We start from the raw sequence: 20548 nt of genomic DNA, 5'->3' as shown, positions 1-20548 counted from the left end.
CTCTCAGTCACAGGAGAGACAAGGGTGTCTCAACTCTAGTGGGGGACTCTGGGGAGAAGCCCATCAATGACATAATGGGGCTCTAAAAATATAAAACATTAATTAAAATAACTAGTGGAAATTCCCTGGTGGTCCAGTGGTTAGGACTGCACGCTTTCACTGCCGAGGGCGCAGGTTTGATCCCTCGTTGGGGAACCAAGATCCCGCAAGCCGTGCAGCACAGCCGAAAAACAAAACAAAACACCAAAAACTGGTAACAACTAAAGGATTACTGTCAATGCTAACTCTTTTGAGGGAAAAGCACTTCAGTGCTGACTTTTATTGAACAAGAAGAACATTCCTATGGGCTTATACTCTTGTAGGGCAACCCCAGAAAAGTAAAGGCGGCACTCTGAGACTTTTGTCAATTAGTTTAATATATGTCCATAGGTAGTTCATATGAATGCTTAAATTACAAAATTAGCTGCCATGGTCCAAATGTGTGGGACTTTAAGAAAGCTTTTATCAATCAAAAGATAGCTAAGCATACCAACTTTGATTTCTAAAATGCAGATTAAAGGTTTGTAAAACAAGGCTAATTCTACAATTATATAGCATTAAGGTAATTAAATTTTGTTATTTTAATAACTTAATTTCATGAACTGTTAAAAAAATTACATTTGCATCTCCCAGTTTATACATTTCTGCATTAACCTAGAGAAAAACCCATGTGAAAAGCTTCCATGCAGTTACAAAGGCAGCAGCACATGCTGTTTTCACAGCAACTTGTTATTGCCTCAGAACACACCTGCACATAAAGCATCAACAAAAAATACCCACCCACCCCTCTCCCACAAAAAACCCAACCCTTTCCCATCCCCAGCAAAAATTACCTGGTACAAGCAGTGACTTAAAAAATGCTTTCTTAGTAGGAAGCATTTATAAAATGCAGAGATCTGAACAAGCTAAATGCTCGTGCAGATAGATGGGCCTCTCCCCCAAGAGTTCCTTCCTCAAGAGGCAGAAGGAACTCTCAATAGTCTAGGAAAGCTCATTTTTAAAAGTAGTTTATGCATATTCATGGCTATTTCTTTGAAAGAATATACCCAGTCTCAACTGTGGAAGAGATAAAAGCAGAAGGAGAAGCAAAGGGACATGGCCATAACACAGAGAACAGAGCCTCTCCGTGAACATCCCATAGGTTGCAGGGACCAAGAAGGAAAACTTTTGTGACTTCGCATAGACCACTGATCTCATCTAGGTGAAGCAGTTAATTTTTCATGCATTTGTTACTCAAGAAAACATACAACCACTTAAAATACAGCATTCACATTGTCATTAGCTCATGGTATCAGGTAAGGAGGAAACCGTGCTCCTGTACTACCTATCCCTAGAATTTTCCACATACATGTAAGTATCCTAAAGCCTAAAGATATCCTATCATACTGTCATCAGCACCTCCCACCTATAATACATATACTGAACCAGACTGTTGAGTCCCTGAAATCTCAGTATCACATATAGTGTTCTAAATTTTATTTTTTTCACAAGTTTCATGTAGACACAGAAGAGAACACCAAGCAATGTTTATTGTGCAATTCCAATAGTTATCTGTGGAATCTTGGTTTAGAGTCAGTCTTCATAGCCATTTCAACTGTCTAGTTTAAACAAAAAGTAACAATCTAATTATATATCTATAAATTTCATGATATTTCTTCAAATATCAAGCACTAAAAGTACTGATTCATGTTATAATTTTTAAAATGTTTTGAAACTACACAGATTTCATATATTATTCCTTTTATAAAATAATCAAAATAATCTGATTATCTGGAAGAAAATTACTGTAACAGAGTCCTTCCAATGTATCTATAACCTTTGTAAAACTCCAAACCAAAAACAGAACACATGATGAAATAAGGATTTCTCAGTCACTGGGAAACTTTACAATGAGAAATGAACTGGTATTTTTTGTTTCCTGTGAATTCAGAGCTTACAGGTGGCATAAGGACTCAGATCTCTTGGATGACTTTACATGGCTTTCACTTTGATTTGTTTCATTTTCATTTGCTTCTTCTCCAATTTCTTTTGCTCACGCCTCAAGGCAGCTTCCTAGAGAGAAAGAGGGAATGCAAACTAAGATTTCAGTACTTGTTTAAAAAAAAGTCAAAACTAGAATACTGCCTATACTATTTAGGCTAGCACCACAAATAACATTCCAGAAGATAGTTATAAGAATTGCTAATATGTATGTTGGTTAATGAAAATTAACTTGAAATGAAGTAAAGATAACTAAAATCTCAAGTTAGAGAGAAATTAAACACTATACACTTAAGCAGACTTTGTTATTCTGGTCTGATTTTTCCTAAACACAGGAAACACTAGCCCAACTTTCATCATAACATATGTATCTGCCAAGGATTTGTATTTCAGTTCAGAAAACCTTAAGATCTTGTTTGATCAGATTATTAATTATAAATCTCTTCTTATTAGCATAGACTTTATGCCCAAGCACAACACTTTTCAATTCATAATGTTCAACTGGGAATTTTTATCATATTTTTATTTAGGAATTAGGAGGTTGTGTAAAAGGATAAAGAGCTTCAAACACATTATTTTGGTAGCAAAAGTCACTGGTTTTTATCACCTGTACTGAGGGAAGCCTTACAGGCCAAGTCAAGGTATGACCTCACGGTTAGTTAACAGTGGCCACGTCTGATTAAAGCTTATTTCAGCTGCAATCTCAAGCCTAATTTTTTTAGGGGTTTAAGGCAGAAATGTTCTGATAAACATACTCCTCCACTGGTACAGGACTGAGAAAATAGGGAAGAGGAAAAACAGAAGAACATAGTATATATATAGTCCTCGACAGTATAACAAATTATGTTTCAAAGGGTGATTTGTAAATTGTTGGTTTGGGAACTACTGACTCTGTCAGGTTCTCACACTTGCTAACAAAAAACTATCCACTAACCATCAATACAGCAGGGTAAGCCTGAATGAGTATCTATCCAAAGCTGTGCTACTGTGTAACTATCTTGAAGAATTGAGCCATCACTGTTAACACCACTTCAATGGAAAAATGCACTCTGAGTTTGGGTTCACAGAGGCAGGAATGAAGCCACCTCCTTCGGCAGCTGCTGCCTCTTGTGAGGGCTCAGTAGCAAGCAAACAGCAATAGCATATTTGTCAGGAGCTATACTCTTCTGGGACAGCTATATAAAATGGTCAAAAGACTGTCCCAAGGTCCCTTTCCCACTGTCCAAACTCTTACCTCCACCATACTCATTCTTTCCCCAACAGTATCCATCCCTTACCATATAACATACTATACACATGTGTAAAACTACCAATGCACAGAATACAGTATAGTGATTAAGAGAAGAAATCTGTTTACATCAACATATTTAAGAAACATGTTTATGCTAATGTCCATAAATATGTGAAAAATGTTCAATGATTCAAAAACTGCCAAAACAAATGAGATACCATTTCCCCCTAACAGTCATACATTCAAAAACTTGTTAAATAGTTTTCATAAAGACGTGAGTAAAGAGGAGCTCTCATATCATGTACTGGTAAAAGTATAAACTGGTACAACTTCTTACTGGCAGCCAATCTCTCTTTTTCTCTCCTAGGATTGTTTTCTTCAGGAAATAAAAAAGAACAAATATGGAAAGACACTTTCTTGAAAGATTGCTATATTTTTAATATAAAAAGTTTATAAGATGATCTACATTAAGAAATGGAATATGTACACTGAATATACACAGTTGAGGAACTAAATAAACTAGTGTTAACAGTGGTTACTTTTAGGGATGGGACCTGTCTGAAGTATTATGTTACATTGTTCTTACATGGTAGAATTAAGGTTAATTTTAATGTCTGTGTATATGTTTCTCTATACTTTTCAAATTAAATATGTAACAAAACAAAACAAAGCTCTACCAGTAGTGGCAGGAAGGTCCAGATCATTGGTATAAATGAGCCATTCAAGCCGGAAATTCACTATAGGGTTTTTTGTGTTTTGTTTGGCTCCTTTCCCATTTAATTCACTAGATCTTTTTACAAGGTACCTAGGCCTAGATACTATAAAGTGGTGGTTCTAAAAAATACATGGTTTACACCCACAAGCAACTTACAATCTGACTTAAGTTCTGGGCCCCTCTTTTACTTAAACCTACTATAGTTTCAAACTCTAGAAATAACTGGAGAACTTTTTTTTTCATAGAAAAACGAAAGGCATTATCTATTAATGAGTCCATGTAGACTCTTCCTGTGTCTCTGTTAAAAAGCCATTTATATTTATAAAGAAGACTACATGAACACAGAGCTCTATTTTCAGGGGAAAAATATCCATCAACTAAACGAAACCAAATCAAACAAAGATTGATGAGAAAGGATGAGAGGAGGGCTGTGGTACTCTGGGCACTACACTCAACAGCATTAATGACTCTACCAGCAACTAAAGTGCCGCACAGGGGCTCACTTTTTTTTTTCTTTTTTTAGAAATTAATTTATTTTTGGCTGTGTTGGGTCTTCGTTGCTGCACGCGGACTTTCTCTAGTTGCGGGGAGTGGGGGCTACTCTTTGTTGAGGTGCGCGGGCTTCTCACTGTGGTGGCTTCTCTTGTTGCAGAGCACGGGCTCTAGGCACACAGGCTTCAGTAGTTGTGGCTCGTGGGCTCTAGGGCGCGCAGGCTTCTAGTAGTTGTGGCGCACAGGCTTGGTTGCTCCGGGGCATGTGGGATCTTCCCGGACCAGGGCTCGAACCCGTGTCCCCTGCACTGGCAGGCAGATTCTTAACCACTGTGCCACCAGGGAAGTCCAGAGGCTCACTTTTTCTTGGCAGCCTGCCTCCTCCACTTACAAGAATTTTCTTCAATCCTTGAGGTTATTCACATTAAAATTCACATTTCCCAGAACTTTGTTCTCCTCTTTTTTGACCAGCATTTGCAAGGTTTAAAATTTTAGAGCTGGACTACAGCATCTTACTTCACAAAACATGAGAACATGCTGATGTTTGAAACATAACAGACTACAGCCTTAAAAAGCTCTTGAGTTTGAGATTCTAGTTATGTACAAAATAGAAAACAAAATACAAACAAAAAATATTAGAATTCTCTAATTCTATAATCAAAATAAAATTTTTACAAAACAAGTTTATTTGGACCATAGGGCACATGTCCTGGCCTCTATTAAAATTCCAAATTTCTTTCTACCTTAGTAAGTGTTTGGATTGAAAGACGATAGTGGAACTTTCCAAAAGGGCCTGTGCTGGGGGAACAGGATAATTCATATCATTCTCCAGGATTGAGACTCAATCTAACATGGTTTGAACAGGAAGGATTATTCTTTTTTTACAGTGCTATCAACTAACTGTCCCAAGTGCTGAGAAAATGCTAAGCTTTTAGCCTGTGTACATTCCTACACAGAATTACCTTAACAGCCAACGTGGCGCAAATAGGCATCCTTATAAATCTGAGTTTTACCACGGTGATAAGAAAAGTCTGTCTTACCTCCAGCCTGCGCTGTTTCTCAGGATCTTCCTCATTCATGATTCGCTCCTTCTCTGCTCTTTTCTTCTCCTCACGCCGAGACTGGGCAGCTTCCTGTCTCTGCACATGCGTCAGCTTCAAGAAGTTCTCCTCCACTCGAGCTCGGTTCTTGTCTGCTTTTTGTTTGCCCTTTCCCCAGGAAACAAAGCAATTTATAAGAAATCCATTTCAATCCAACAGAAACAAAATCCCATTTAATATTCTTTCATAAAACCACTCCCATGTAGCACTTTTAAGTCAACTAGCAAAGATAAAAATCACTGAAATAATCGAAAGCTGACCCCCCTCCCCGCCGCCCCTTGGGGGGAAAAACACAATAAAAGGCTCCAACTTATAATAAAGGCTGCAGGTCTTACTTCTCTGTTGAGTCGAAACTTTTTGGCTTTATCAATAGAATAAATCACCATGTTCATCAGGGGTAGTAAAGCCTCCATATCCTTTGGGTAAGTGTTACCTGAGCCAGGCACTGGAAAACAAAACCATTTTCCTATTGAGTTAATGGCAGCATTCATACTTCTTGTATTAACTTTTTTTTTCTTTTTGTATTAATAGGCTCCTTTCTCCAAGTTTCTTAGGCAGCTAAAATGCAGCAGAAAATAGAAATTAAAATATATAAAAGGATCTCTTATTGAAGAAACCAAAAAACCAATAAGCTGGCATGAGGTTGTTTTTTTTAAAGATTTTTTTTTTGATGTGGACCATTTTTTTTTAAGTCTTTATTGAATTTGTTACAATATTGAGTCTGTTATATGTTTTGGGTTTTTTGGCCGCAAGGCATGTGGGATCTTAGCTCCCTGAACAGGGATCGAACCGGTACCCCCTGCATTGGAAAGCCAAGTCTTAACCACTGGACCGCCAGGGAAGTCCCTGGGGTTAGTTTTAATGTAGTTTTTTATAGCTATCATTTAGAAAGAAACAATACTCTCCTTAAGATCATCTCACAGAAAACAAAGAACTCAGACAGGACACAGAACACTTACCATTAAATGTAAACAATAGTGTCCTCTTAGTGTCAGGTAGCTTTAAAGGCTGACCTTCCCTGTCATAAAAGAAAGAGTTATTTAGAAAGAACACAAGAGAGAGATACTTTCCATGCACATAAGTCACCCAATTCACTTAGATGAACAGATACCTGTGCAAATAATCAGCACAGTATTTGGCTTGGCATCCCCAAGTCAAATACAATCTCAGAGCCCGAAGGAGCTTTACAGGTCATCTGGTCCACTCTTCTACCTGATGGATGCATTCCCAAGTGATCTTTATCCTATCCTTCAACACCTCCAGTGATGTCCCCTCCAGGCAGGATAATTCCATCTCACCTGGGGAGCCAGAAATGAGCCTGTATTTAAGTATGAGGCCCATATTTTAAATAACCTTTTTGTTTATTTTGATGGATTTTTATGTTTTATTTCCAACTCTTAATCTATCTTCCTATGATGAAGGATCTTATTTTTGAGTCGGGCTCAGAATAAGTTGAGAAATAATCTACTATAGCATATATAATTTAGTTCTGACCCCCCAAAGAATCCTCTTGCAATCTTTGACTTTCAACCCTCCACACCTCCCCCCATATACAAAATGCTCCATGAACGCCGCAATGAGATACTTTGTCCACAGTGTTATTATTGAGTTGAGCAAGGCAAGGATGATCCAACACCATCTAGAGGCATAAGTAATTTTGATTACCTTAGTGATTTTGACAGAAATTAAAATTCAAATTGGCTTTTAACTGTATTCAACTCCACAGTCCTTAGCCAAAAATTTAGGTCAGAACCAATTCTACACCAAGGGTAAACTTAAATATGCTCTCCTGCGACAGGATATGAAATCAAACAGCAAATTCAAGCCCTGAATATTTACATTCGAACAATATTACTATAAAGCCAGAAACTTTATGGGCATTAAGGGTGTCTGATAATACACTAGAAAGAATATAATCACTCAACCATTCAAAGAAGAAAGCCGGAAAAGGCCATGAATTACAAAATGCATACACCTGCAATCAAACACAAGTCAAACATCACAGACAGATTCACATCATAAATTAAAAAGGAAAAAGAAAACCAAAAAACAACAACCCTAGACTACAAAGGACAGAGATTACCAATTGCATTTTCTTAGTATTAGCCATTCTGTTAGATTCTCATTTACCTCACTGAGTGGGTGATGCATACATATGGTGACACGTGCAAACTGGGGAGGCTTATCTGATTGTCCCCCATAGGTTTTCAATTACCTTCACGATGCATGCAGTCAAAGCAAAGGAAAACTTGGATGCTGTCACCAACTTCCCTCACTCATTTGGGAAGGGAAATTGCAGAAGCACCTTGCAGGTGTTTCAACACAGAAAGCTAGTGAAGAAAACTGATTTCAATATTTTTATTTTATACGTACTCTTGCATAATTTTTGGACCAGAGAACTGGTCTGAAAAATGAACAGATTCAATCTTGTCAGCATAGTGTGTAAGAAAGTGAACCATCTGAAATAAGAAAAGAAAATTATTTTTTTTGAAGTAGGTTTGATGCACTTCTCTTTTTTCATAAAGATATTCACTCTTTAATCCTCCTTACTTTTGCACAATGTCATGAAGGCTAAAGCTTAAAAAAATTAAATTTAAATAAGGACTCTCCCTATGATGAAACTACTGCCTTTCTTTAGTCACACCAATGATCAAAATTGAGCAGCTGAAAATATATCTCAAAATAGTGTTCAAAATACGAGTGAAAGCATGAACATAAAATCTAAAATAATTTTAGGAATTCTTCACAACCACATCACCCAGAACTTACATTTAGAACTGTCTTTGAGCTTTCCTATATTTTTATGATACTAAGATGTGCTGTTACCATACACAACCAATAGGAAAAAAATAGCTCTTTACATACCTGTCTTCTATACTAACTGAAACTTTAAAAAACGTACTAAATGACATGGTGATAAGGATTAAAGTAGTAGTGCTTTTTCAAAAAACCTGAAAGCCATTAGCAATCCTAGGGACAATCTGTTCTTGATTTAGAGAGAATTTCTTGACTAATAAAACTGTCTTTTCGACACGTGACTCTATTGTTTAAAGAAAGTATTTTAATGGTTGTGTGGGAAAGGAAGATAAAAATGAAGAATTTGTACAGTGTAACTTTCAGGGAGACTGCCCTGTAAATGGTCTACAAATGTATGTCTTCTATTGTATTTACCTTTGTATCCATCATTCCCTCTGTGACTTCTCCCATCTCTGACAGGATGGCCAAGGAGTCAGGCAGTCCATACTTCGCTCCAGACTTAGGTTTGTCACTACAAAACTCACTCTAGAGGAAGATGCAGTTGAAAGTAAGACATGATATTTTATTATGCACAAGGACTTTTTTTTCTCAAGAGAATATGTACTGACCTATTTCAAAGTGATACAACTGTTCAAGTGATATAATTATCTTATGCTCTGAAGTCAAATATTTATGTAATAAAGAGACACAGTTTCTACATATTTGAAAAAGAACCTGACATACCAGATCCTGCATCTCTTTCTGTAGTCGTACCAAGGCTTTCCGAGTACCAACAGCAAACACATAGGTATCCATGTCTTCATCATTCATGGTTACTTTTATTTGCTTTAAAAAAAACCAACAAAACTCACCTGTTAGGTTCTGTGATTGGCAGATTTCTAAGACAGCCCCCAATATTCCTGCCTGCTGGTGTATACATCCTCCCCTTGAATGTGAGCAGGACTTGTGAATGTGATGGTATTATCATTACCATGATTACGCTGTGTTACATGGCAGATGGTCCTTGATCAGTTGACTTTGAGTTAATCAAAAGGGACACTATCCTGGGTGGACTGACCTAATCAAGTGAGTCCTCAAAAGGGACTGGACCCTACTTGAAGAAAGAGTGAAAGTGTGAAAGGGCTATGGGGCGGAGGGGAACCACGTGGCAAGGACCTGAGAATAGCCTCTAGGAGCTAAGAGCGGTTCCCGGCGACAACTAGCAGGAAAATAGGAACTTGCAACCACAGGGAGCTGAATTCTGCCAACAGCCTAAATGACCCTATGAAAAAGGGTCCAAGCTCCAGAGGCATGGAAGCTCTGTGCACCGCCCCACCCCCACGCCTCTCTTCCATTTGGCTGTTCCTGAATTGTAGCCTTTACAATGAACTGGTAAATATAAGTAAAGTGTTTTCCTGAGTTCTGTGAGCTATTCTAGAAAATTATTGAATCGGAGGGGAGGGCTGTGGGAACTCTAGATTTATAGCTGGGCAGTCAGAAGTATGGCGGCCTGGGGCCTGCAACTGGCATCTGAAGTGTGGGCAATCTTGTGGGAATGAGACCTTTAACTTGTGGGATCTGGCACTAACTCCAAGTAGATGATATGAGAATCGGATTGAATTGTTGGACACCCAACTGGTATCTGGAGAATCAGAGAACTGGTTGTTGGTGTTGGAAACACCCCAGAGGCAGGTTAAACAGTTTTTAATACTCTACATTGGGCCAGAGAGAGAAAGTTATAAGCCTAAAGAGTCTGGTATGATAAAACATGGCCCTATTTGTCTTATTAACTATATCTTTAAAAGTTTGGGTCAAAAATTACCAGTATATATGTGGAAGAAGGGAAATGTTAATGTAGGGAAATATAGCAAAGATCTGGCAAGATGGCAGTTGCTAAAGAAAAGGTTTTCTGTTCTTTTATCATTGAGGGGAAACTACACAAAGTAACACCTTAAGCAGAACCCACATAAAAAGGCTTAAAAATATACAAAACCCATATGTTTGTTGAGGCTGCTTTTCACTGCAGGGAAAAAAACCCCAAAAAACAGCAAAAAAAGTAAAAGGCTGGCTGGCTCAGAGGAAAAGAGATTAAATCGACCTCAGGAAAGAACTGAAAATGATTAACACAACACTCTAAAGAATAATTTCTACAAAAAGATGGCTGAAGATGCAGCAAAACTTCCTCCTTTGAGTTTTAACTGAGGAGGCTCTAAAAACTAGTGGGTAAAATCATCAGTGGCCACATTAGAAAAATTAAAATAAATAAAAGAAACAGGTTTCCAACTAACAATAAGACCTTTAAAATAACAATTGCGTTTCAATCCAATAAAAAGTACCTAAGTATATTACCAATATAGCACTTATTAACCAAATACTACTTTGTATTTTGATATATATGCATACATTTCTTGTTCTACTAGCTTATATAAAAGACTGTCTCATGTATTTTTGTTTCTTGCAGCAGTGGGAGTCAGCACAATTATTTATTGGAAGAATGAAGGGAGGGGGAATGTGGCATTTCTAACGAAGGACACAATTTTCAGATTAACATGTTAATTTAGTAAAAGAAAGAAAGTATACCAAACAATAAGGGCTCCATATTGTGTTATGAACTCATTCAGCCCAAGATGTATTACTTGAGGCAAAAAATATTTGCAAAGAAACCCAGCCTACTGCCAAAGATAAAAGCAGACACCAAAAGCAGAATCAGATGTGAGGGCAAATGGTCTGTGACAACTGTTTTTTCCCTCCATCATCCAGGTTGATTCTGTTGATCTACCTGGTGACAGAGTATTACCTCTTTCCCTACAAAAAGCACATACGTCTCCTCACACCCCCCTGCACCTCCACCCCCAGTTTCACACTGAGTGGAAGATGATCCATCTAGATAGAAAAGGTTCCATTTTTTGGGCAAGGGACACAAGTTGTTAGAAAGTCCAAATATAATCCTGGCAAGAAATGGAACAAGCTCTAAGAAGTTAAGAATTCAATCTGTACAGAGAAAACCAGCAGAAAGAATACATACCACTTGATCACTCACTGGCCTCATCATCCGGGCCAGGACATTCAATAAGTCCTGTCTCTTGAGGAACTAAAAAACAAAAAAAACCCAAGAGAACAATTGCAACTTCTGTTTGCTATAAGGAGAAGACATTGGAGGGGGACTCAAATGCTTCATCAAATATACTCTACATTTGCCAGTCAGTAAAAAAGATGATTTTTATTTACTTATTTATTTGGCTGTGCCACGTGGCTTGCAGGATCTTAGTTCCCTGACCAGGGATCGAACCAGGGCCTCCTGCAGTGGAAGCGCAGAGTCTTAACCACTGGACCACCAGGGAATTCCCAAAAGATAATTTTTAGATCTCATTTTAAGTCAAACATGAAAAAAATTAGACACTGATCTTACAGGACTTGGGATCACGCTGGAAAAAATGAAAGGAAGATATACACTGTACCAGAAATTCCCTACTTACCCTCAGCTGGATAAGCATCCCCTCACAGCACACTCGACCAGAACACCACAGGTTGTAAATGTGCTCATTCTCCTGGTTCAGCTTTCCTGTGCTGGTGGCTTCTTTGTTAGTTCCATCATCCCCTAGGGGTAAAACCATTAACATGATTCACTGGAAATGTTGGGGCCTAATCACCACACACTCTTCTACTCTGACCCCCAAATGACGGTACCTTTAGGTTAACAATACTTAGCTATCTTATAGAACTCTCCTTTAGACATAGATTACAACAGATGAGCATTATTCCTTTTACTTCTAAAATGCTTTATTGTTGCCATTAAAAAATTATGGACTCTAGCATTACTTATGTGTCCTTGTTAGTTAATGACATTCAGCTTGAAATACAAGTATCTCGAGAGTAGGTACAAAATGGAGCAAAGTCAGTTTAAATGTCTCTGCCAAAAGTTAAAAAAAAAAAAAACTTATGTAGTGAATAAAAAATACCATTAAAAAAAAAATACCATTAATACTAACTATTCAACGCTCCCTCACGGTGTTTCCTTTCATTTAACTTTATCCAAGTTTGTTTTTCCTGCAGCAAAATGATAACAGTGGTATTAAGAGCTACAAAAAGCTCAAATTCCAATAATTTCCTCTCTTCATTTAATTCATTAATGTACAAAAAAATGTGTCCAACTTTACAAGGTAAAGCAGACTGACACACCAAATGAAAACACACCAAGCGAAGTAGAAGGCATTAAAGGCTGCTTATTTTTTTCCTAACTTCCAGGTCAAAAAGTACTGAAATAGTATGGTACAGTGGACAGCATGGACTTTGGAAGCAGGTAGACTAGGTTCTAATATCATGGTTGCAGTTGAACAGCTTAGACAAGTTTTAACACTTCTCTGGACTTCAGATCCCTCCTTAGGAAAACAGAAACTATATCCAACTGACAGTATTGTTCTAAAGATTAAATAAGAAACAATGTATGCAAAGTACCTAGCACAACATAGTACACAGTCCTGCTAAAGAGCAGAAGAGATGGATACTTGCTTGCTATCGAAGGGAAACAAAGTGTTCAAAGCCAAACTGAAGTGAAGGTGGGTGAGTCTACCTTACCCCCTACACTACACCATTACAAGGCTTCCTCTAAGGTATCAGTGTACACCTCTGCGGTGGATCTGACACTGAAGTGCCTAAAACCTGAAGGAATTTTGAAGGACTTCTAATTTCTAAAAGATGAATTGAAAGCATTTATTAAGCTACGTAAAATGTCAAAATTCTTTGCTTTTGGCTAGATTTTTATCAACTTGTTTTTATAACACTGATTGTCTCATTCTATCTGAAGCTGTATAGCAAATGATTGATGAAAGATGAGAAAATTATTTCATGAATGCAATTTATTCATTATGCAAAACCTAACAAAAAAGAGATCCTTGAGAGAAGGAAAAAAAGCATCCTCTTCAGCAGTCCATGAAAGTAGTTAGATGCTTACACTGAGCGAATAAGCAGTTCTTACCAGAAAGTTTTCAAACAGGTGGCTAGACTTGTATTAGCCTAACTTACCTACTAAGGTAAAGTTGCTCTCCAAAAGCTCCCTATGAGTGTTAAACCAGGCCTGAGCAAGGCGACTGTTTTTATTCTTCCCGATGATATAATTCATGATGTAGGCAAGCAGACCAGTCACCATTAAAATCTCTAGATAATAACTCTCCCAACTGTTCTGGAGGTGTGCAGGAACCTAAAGAAGAACAATCGTTCCATTTAATGTTGGTTGAGGCTGAAGGACGAAGTCTAACTCAAGGTATGAAGGAGAATGATAAAACCCATAAACGGAAGTGGATACGTTAGGTAACTGCCACTGAATATGGTTATACTTTGAAATATATGCCCATTTCGGTTTTCCAGGTCATCTTTTTTTTTCAGTGTTGCTTTTTTTTTTTTTAATGAAGGTTTTATTTATTATTTATTATTTATTTATTTATTTATCTGGCTGTGTTGGGTCTTCATTGCTGCGTGCGGGCTTTCTCTAGTTGCAGCGAGCAGGGGCTACTCTTTGTTGCAGCATGCAGGCTTCTCATTGCGGTGGCTTCTCTTGTCGCAGAGCATGGGCTCTAGGCACGCGGGTTTCAGTAGTTGTGGCACGTGGGCTCAGTAGTTGTGGCTCGCGGGCTCTAGAGCACAGGCTCAGTAGTTGAGGCGCACGGACATAGTTGCTCCGCGGCATGTGGTATCCTCTTGGACCAGGGATTGAACCCGTGTCCCCTGTGTTGGCAGGCAGATTCTTAACCACTGCGCCACCAGGAAAGTCCTTCCAGGTCATCTTTGTAAAAGATTCTTTAAGGAAATATGAGGATAATCAAATGGGATGAAAAGCTGGAAAGCCCTCTGTATTCATCTTGATTCTGAGTCCCACCCCCCAAATAAACCCAATGTCTATCCTCTTCATTCCTTGGTAAATAAAACTAGGAAGGCTAAAATAAAAACATACGGGTTGCGGGACTTCCCTGGTGGCACAGTGGTTAAGAATCCGCCTGCCAATGCAGGGGACATGGGTTCAAGCCCTGGTTCGGGAAGATCCCACATGCCGAGGAGCAACTAAGCCCGTGTGCTGCGCGAGCCACAACTACTGAGCCCATGTGCTGCAACTACTGAAGCCTGCGTGCCTAGAGCCTGTGCTCCACAACAAGAGAGGCCACCGCAATGAGAAGCCCGTGCACTGCAATGAAGAGTAGCCCCCGCTCGCTGCAACTAGAGAAAGCCTGAGCGCAGCAACAAAGACCCAACGCAGCCAAAAATAAATAAATAAATAAATAAATTTATATAAAAAGAACCCAACAAAAGATACAGGTTGTTTTTCCGTGTGTCCACTGCATCAGAAGAACTGATGTCAAACTCTTTCATGGCTCCCATGTTACATCAACACCAGCTACGTGTCACTAATTATATTTCTGAGATTAATGACAGCAAGACATTTTGTTGGTTAGTTTGGGATTCAAAACCTGTATACCTACATCGACAATTGTTATTGGGTCTTTATTTTTGCTAGAAGAAGTATCTGGTTTGTCTTCATAACCTTCAAATTCTTCATCATCATATGGTTCACTCTCGGTATCTCCCTCCTACGAAAATGAGGCACAATCTGTTTTCCCCCACTAACATCACAGGCAATTTTATCTCATTTTTATAGGCAACATTTGTAGAGGAAAACAGAACATGAAAGCAGCAAGCACAGAACACAGAGATATTACATATTTGAAACAAATGATGATTCCCCATGCATTTGAACCCTGAGCTCTAAATGATACAATTCCCACCCACCCACACACCAGTACATATCCACCCCCACTCCATCATCCTCCATCCAGGCTTTCCATAGAGGAGAAAAATACAATTCATTTTTTGTTGAATGTAAAAGGCGAGAACATACCACAAACATTTAGAAGAGCTCCATCTACTGAATAAAAATGAGCATACCAGAGGGTAAAGGTCTCTTTAGACCTGGGCATTACTTTCAATGTCTGGGAAAAGTGCTAGTTACACATTGTCCCATCCTTCCACTTTCCCAAGAAATCAATAAAAAAGAACTTTTACCTGGGTATCTGCATCTTCAAAATCTCCTTCTTGGTTTTCATCCTGCCCTTCCAACTCCACAGTAGTCTCGTCTTCATCATCTTCAGTGGTTATCACTCGTTGAGGAGATTCAGTAACAGAGTCTTCTGTGACGTCCTCAAATTCAGCAAAGTCATTATCATCATACTCTACGATGTCTTCCTCATCCTCGAAATCATCAAACTTGGCTTCAGAGACACTCCCAAATATTAAAAGGACAACACAGAAAGCATGGAAGGCTTTCATTGCCCCTTAAAAATAAGTCAAACAAGACAAAAACAAAAACCCTAAGTGGACTGCCATTCTACACATAACGATCACATTTTGTAAACAGTTAAAAAATAAATCTAAGACTCTCCCACTTTTCTCTTATTTAATACTGTTCATTTCAGATAGCATTATATACAGAATAATAAGGTGAGGTTCAAGAGGCCTGGGTTCTAGTCTGGACTCTCTCACTAGTTATCTGTAAAATCTTGTACTAGTCATTTAATTTCTTTAGGTTGATTTCCATTTACACTGTGTGTTCAGTATGCAGTTTTTGAACACCTATAAAAAGCTTTATATAGAAACTGGGAAGAGGGATAATGAAAGAAGAATGAGATGCAACTATCTGTTGGTTGTAATAAAAATAATACATGAATGAAAAGCTATTCATTCTTAGGTCAACTTTATGTGTGCACATCATCATCATCATCAAAGCAAATGTTTAAGACACAAAGTGCTAGGCACTGTCCTAAAGGCTTTACAAAAAGCAACCAATTTAATCCTCATGACAACCCTCTGAAGAAAGTGGTTTTATTAACATTCCCATTTCATAGATAAGGAAAACGAGGCACAGAAATGCTAAGTAATACAACCACCAAGTGACAGAGAACTATGTTCTGATGCCAGTTTTGCCTCCAGAATCCCTGCTATCAACCACTTCTCAGGCAGCACCTCCAAAGTCAGCCAGTAGCAGTGATTTTGTTACTTATTTAAAGTAGCAATTTTTGCTAACACCACCTACTCAAGAACCACAGTATTATCCTAAATGGTCTCCCCTGCTCAACTCTCTCCCTACTCCATACTTCTCCCTAAAAACTACCTTTATCCTTCTAAAACATGACTTTTGTTACATAAGGATTCAATCACCAATGAAGGCTAACCAATTACCTAAAGAATAATAATAAAACTCCTCTGGCTTTCACTGCTTTTCATAAAATGATCCTACCATATCAAATAAAATGTTCCCTCACTGAGCATATCACCATGTCAGATACTATGCCAAGAGAACCTAGCTTCAAGGACATGAGTTACAGTATGACAGGGAAAATCTGAAACCGGTTAAACCATACATACATACAAAAAACAAACTTACTTTTTGTTTATTAAAAATTGTTACGACTGAAGTTAGAACCCAAGTTGTTTTAGAAGCAAATACACAAACAAAAAGGTTTAGAAGGTCATACATACATCTACATATAAATAGTAGTTATTATGTATGATAGGATTATGGGCATTTTGCCTTTATTTTTCTTTATATTGAATACTTTTCTAATTTTTCTATGATGTTCTTATAATAAAATGTTCTTCAAAAAATAAAATAAAAGGATAGTTCCTGCACTCAGGAAGAGGCACTGCAGACTGAGGAACAGCTATAGCATAGAGGGCTGAAACAGCAAATTTTAGGAGTTTGGTATGATAGAACATTGGGTTTGTAGACCCAAATGGGGGAAATGAGGCTAAAGAGGCCAGCACAGGCCAGATCATGATGATCCTTATTTATTTATTTATTTGATGATCCTTATTTAAATACCACACTAAGAAGTTTGGATGATTAGAATCAACTAAAGGATTTAAGTAAGAGAGTGACACAATCAGATTTGCAATTTAACCCTGACAGCTCATACAGAGGGTGAATTAGAGAAGGGCACCTGAGGTGGGAAAAACAGCAAGTGGCTGAGATAATTAGGAGATAAAACACGACCGAACTGGCAGTGGTATTGCGAATGAACAGGAAAACAGATTTGACAGGTATTAAGGATTATATTTGTCAGCATAAAGTGACTGAATATAAGGAATGTGGGAAAGGAAGATCTGGGGTGATTCCAAGTTTTGGCTTGATTAACAGCTGGACAAAGTCATCCTTGAGATAAAAAACAATAAAGGAGCGAAAAAATTGGGGGAAGGCAATAAATTAAATTTAATACTTGTTGAAAAGTCTGAAGTGTTTTCAAGCAGTATGTCAGATGGTTAACATTTATCTCTTAATTTTCACAATATCCTAAAAGGTATTATAACCTATTTTACAAAGGGGGAAAAGGAAGCATTTGAAGTATAAGCCTGGAGTTCAGGATACGCGCCTAAGCTGGAAATAGAGATTGTGTGAGAATGAAAGAGATCCCCAGGGAGTATTAAGAGTTAGGTTTAAAAAAAAAAAAAAGCACCAAAAAGTCTTGAAACAAATCATAACAGCTAAGAGTTGTGCATAATAGGGAGAACTGGAATGGGAAACTAAGGAATGGTTAAAGAAAAAGAGACTCTGGTCAAAGTGGTAGCACAGAAGTCAAAGGAGAAGCATATTTCTAAGAAGGAAACAGAGCTCGGTTTCAATTGCTGCAGAAAGTTCAAGTAAAATATGGACCAAAAATTTCCCAATGTTAGTAAGGAAATCATTATTGGCAACTGCAAGGAAGTGGTACGTATGAAAGCCAGAATGCAGGGAGCTGAGTACTAACAGAGTGAGTGGGTGGCAAAAGGGAGTATGGATTGGGTTGGCCAAAAAGTTCGTTCGGTCTTAAGTTCAAAAAAGACACATTTTTCACTTTCATGAAGAACTTTATTGAACAACATATTCACTAACTGAAAGAACTTTTTGGCCAACCCAATACTGATCTCTCAAGGTGCTCTGGTATAGTGAATATTCTATATCTCATATTTACAACACCATAAATTCATAAAGGAAATTGGCTCAATATCAAAGGCTATTGCCCAATGCCTTGTAACTCACGGCTGCTCAAGAAATGTTCTTAAAATTGGACAAAGTTCATAAATTTTGAAAGGCACAAATGATTTGAGAAATGCCACCAAGGATAGGCCAATATTATATCCTTTCCAATATCTGATCTTTGAGGTTAGCAGCAGGGGACATTTATGGGAAAACATAGCTGCCCTCTTGACAACAACCTCAAAGAGGCTCGTGATGTGTCTCCAAACACCCTTAGATTCATAGTCAAAAGTGGAAGAAATACGAAAAGGAGCACATATGTTGGTGGAGTTAGGTTTGGTTTAAAACATCAGCTCTACCATTTGCCAGCCATATGATATTGGGCTAATTACTTAAACCCCTGTTCCCCACATACAAAAAAAGGGATAGTCATTCACTACTTGCCTCACAGGGCTGTAGTGGATATTACAAGAGATACGTGCTTGGCACACAGAAGATACTCAATAAATAGCAGTTCGCATTACTTCCTTCCACTGTGCCTTATGAACGCCCTTTAAGGTGTAAAAATACCTCATTTTTAGTCTTTCTCTTTCAGATCTCAGTTTTAAACTTTTTCAAATAGAAGCAAATAAAGGTTAACACTGGCACAGTCAACTTGATTAACTCCCTGACAAAAGGTCTGGTCATTTCAAAGTGAATTTCCACTTAGAACGTTCACACCACAGAAGCACTCCTAAGTTAACTCAGCCCTGTAACAGAGCTCCTTTAAGGGTATTTAGGTTAAAATTATCCAAGCCATCTGTGCCTTGGCCTTCCTTCCCAGAAGTCTGTCTGGTGCACCTGTCAACTCATTTCTCAAACGCACAACTCCCTGCCTGAGAGGCAGTCCTGAGACTCCTGGGGCAGGGCACCCCAGCACTAACAAGTCTGGTCTGATTTCTTCTGCTAGCTCACCTGGCAGTCGCAGCGATTGGGTCTGGACTTAAAAAGGGAAGGGGACTAAGTGCAGGAATCATTCCTTGTTGGCATTTTAGAGTAGGCCTTTCTGACAATGGCCAGACCCTGAGGCTTCTGGAGATCATGGAGACACTCTCCTGTCTCCTTACACAGGGTGGATAAAAACATGTCATGTTAGAAACCTTCAGAGAAGACGGACCACAGAGGTTGCTGCTTCTGTTAAGCCTGCGGGGTCTAGTCTTTCCCCAGCAAGGAGAATCAATTCTACGCTGCATTCTTCCTGCTGGCACGCTGTGGGCTTGCTCTAACTTTGCTCTGCGGGTTGGCATTTGCTCACAGTTCTGGAAGTTCCCAAAAACCGTTAAAAGTCACTCCAACCCCGAACAGAACTCCCAACAGAAAATGGGCCCTGGGGTGGACAAAGTCTGGTTTGTTTTTAAGAAAGTCGGGAAAGGCGAGAAGGCGCGGGGACCGAGGCATGTCACCATAGGCTGGACTTAGGGGATGGGGTGGGAAAAGGGACCTGGTTAGGCCACGCAACTCAGCGTCACCGCTCGGCCCAGCCCGACGCCACCGACTAGCGCGTCACGGCCCGCTCCCTACCTGTACGGAGGGCTAGAACCCGGACCAGCGCTCCTGCGGCTGCCGCCTTACCCTGCCTGCCTCTCGGGCCGGCCACCGCCTGCCGGTCACTGCGGTTTCACTGCCCTCGACGCCTCTAGGACACAGCCGGACCAGGTAGCTCAGTCACGCCGCACCACTCTTCACGTAACCTCCGCCAGCCGTTACGTAGAATGCGTGCGGCTCATCCGCGCCTGCGCACGGCGCGGGGGCGGGACACAGCTCAGGGGGCCGAGCGAGACCTCCTCCTCCCCCGCCCAGCTGAGGCGAGGTGTGGTAGCTGGGAGGGTTACATAAGCCCGGCCCCTGGGCCGGAACTGCCCACGCCTATCCCTGTGCTCTCCACTAGGGTTCAGTCAAGTTGTCATCACGCTGAACCCGTGCTCCGGAAGCTAAAATTCGCCATGCTCTACGGACCACGTGGCCAGAGGCACGCGGGGAAATCTTGCCCTGGTCGCATTTGCAAAGGAGCGGACTTTAGAGGATCGACAATTTTATGTACATGTGGTTTCCACCCGAGCCCCTTTCTTGGGATTTTTTTGGCGGCTCCCCGTCACTGCTACTTTCTTCACTTCCAGGCCCACTTCCTAAACGGGCTATGAACAGTCCTCATCCAGCAGTAGTGCCTGTTAGGTGTCTGAGGTGTCTGTGAGGCATTCCGGAGCTTTAGGGCCCGGAGC

General features: G+C 39.5%; 1 protein-coding gene across 3 annotated transcripts; it reads right to left on the bottom strand.

The window, feature by feature from the left end:
• Positions 1–1549: 1549 nt before the first annotated feature.
• Positions 1550–20120, bottom strand: CCDC47 (coiled-coil domain containing 47). Of its 3 annotated transcripts, none has more exons than XM_059907903.1 (13): positions 19851–20117; positions 15344–15612; positions 14764–14871; positions 13316–13490; positions 11770–11891; positions 11319–11384; positions 9038–9139; positions 8729–8839; positions 7931–8016; positions 6517–6575; positions 5893–6002; positions 5498–5665; positions 1550–2091 (listed from the first exon to the last, which is right to left on the bottom strand). In XM_059907903.1, the coding sequence occupies exons 2-13, from the start codon at positions 15605–15607 to the stop codon at positions 2011–2013; spliced, it is 1452 nt and encodes a 483-aa protein (XP_059763886.1). In that variant the 5' UTR covers positions 15608–15612; positions 19851–20117; the 3' UTR covers positions 1550–2010. The 3 variants fall into 3 exon arrangements, with proteins under 3 accessions (XP_059763886.1, XP_059763887.1, XP_059763888.1); XM_059907904.1 differs by having other exon boundaries at positions 19902–20117; XM_059907905.1 differs by lacking the exon at positions 9038–9139 and having other exon boundaries at positions 19851–20120.
• Between the last annotated feature and the right edge of the window lie 428 nt (positions 20121–20548).

The sequence above is a fragment of the Balaenoptera ricei genome, chromosome 20 (assembly GCF_028023285.1).
Source record: "Balaenoptera ricei isolate mBalRic1 chromosome 20, mBalRic1.hap2, whole genome shotgun sequence".
Lineage (NCBI taxonomy): Eukaryota > Metazoa > Chordata > Mammalia > Artiodactyla > Balaenopteridae > Balaenoptera > Balaenoptera ricei.
The sequence above is the reverse complement of the archived record's forward strand: the minus strand, read 5'-3'. Positions and strand labels throughout refer to the sequence as shown.

Coding starts and splice junctions, on each gene's coding strand:
- CCDC47 (XM_059907903.1), bottom strand. CDS start 15,607: ATGAAAGCCTTCCATGCTTTCTGTGTTGTCCTTTTAATATTTGGGAGT. Junction 11,385..11,769: donor GGATGCTTATCCAGCTGAGG/GTAAGTAGGGAA, acceptor TTTGTTTTTTAG/TTCCTCAAGAGACAGGACTT. Junction 6,003..6,516: donor ACTATTGTTTACATTTAATG/GTAAGTGTTCTG, acceptor TTTGTTTTCCAG/TGCCTGGCTCAGGTAACACT.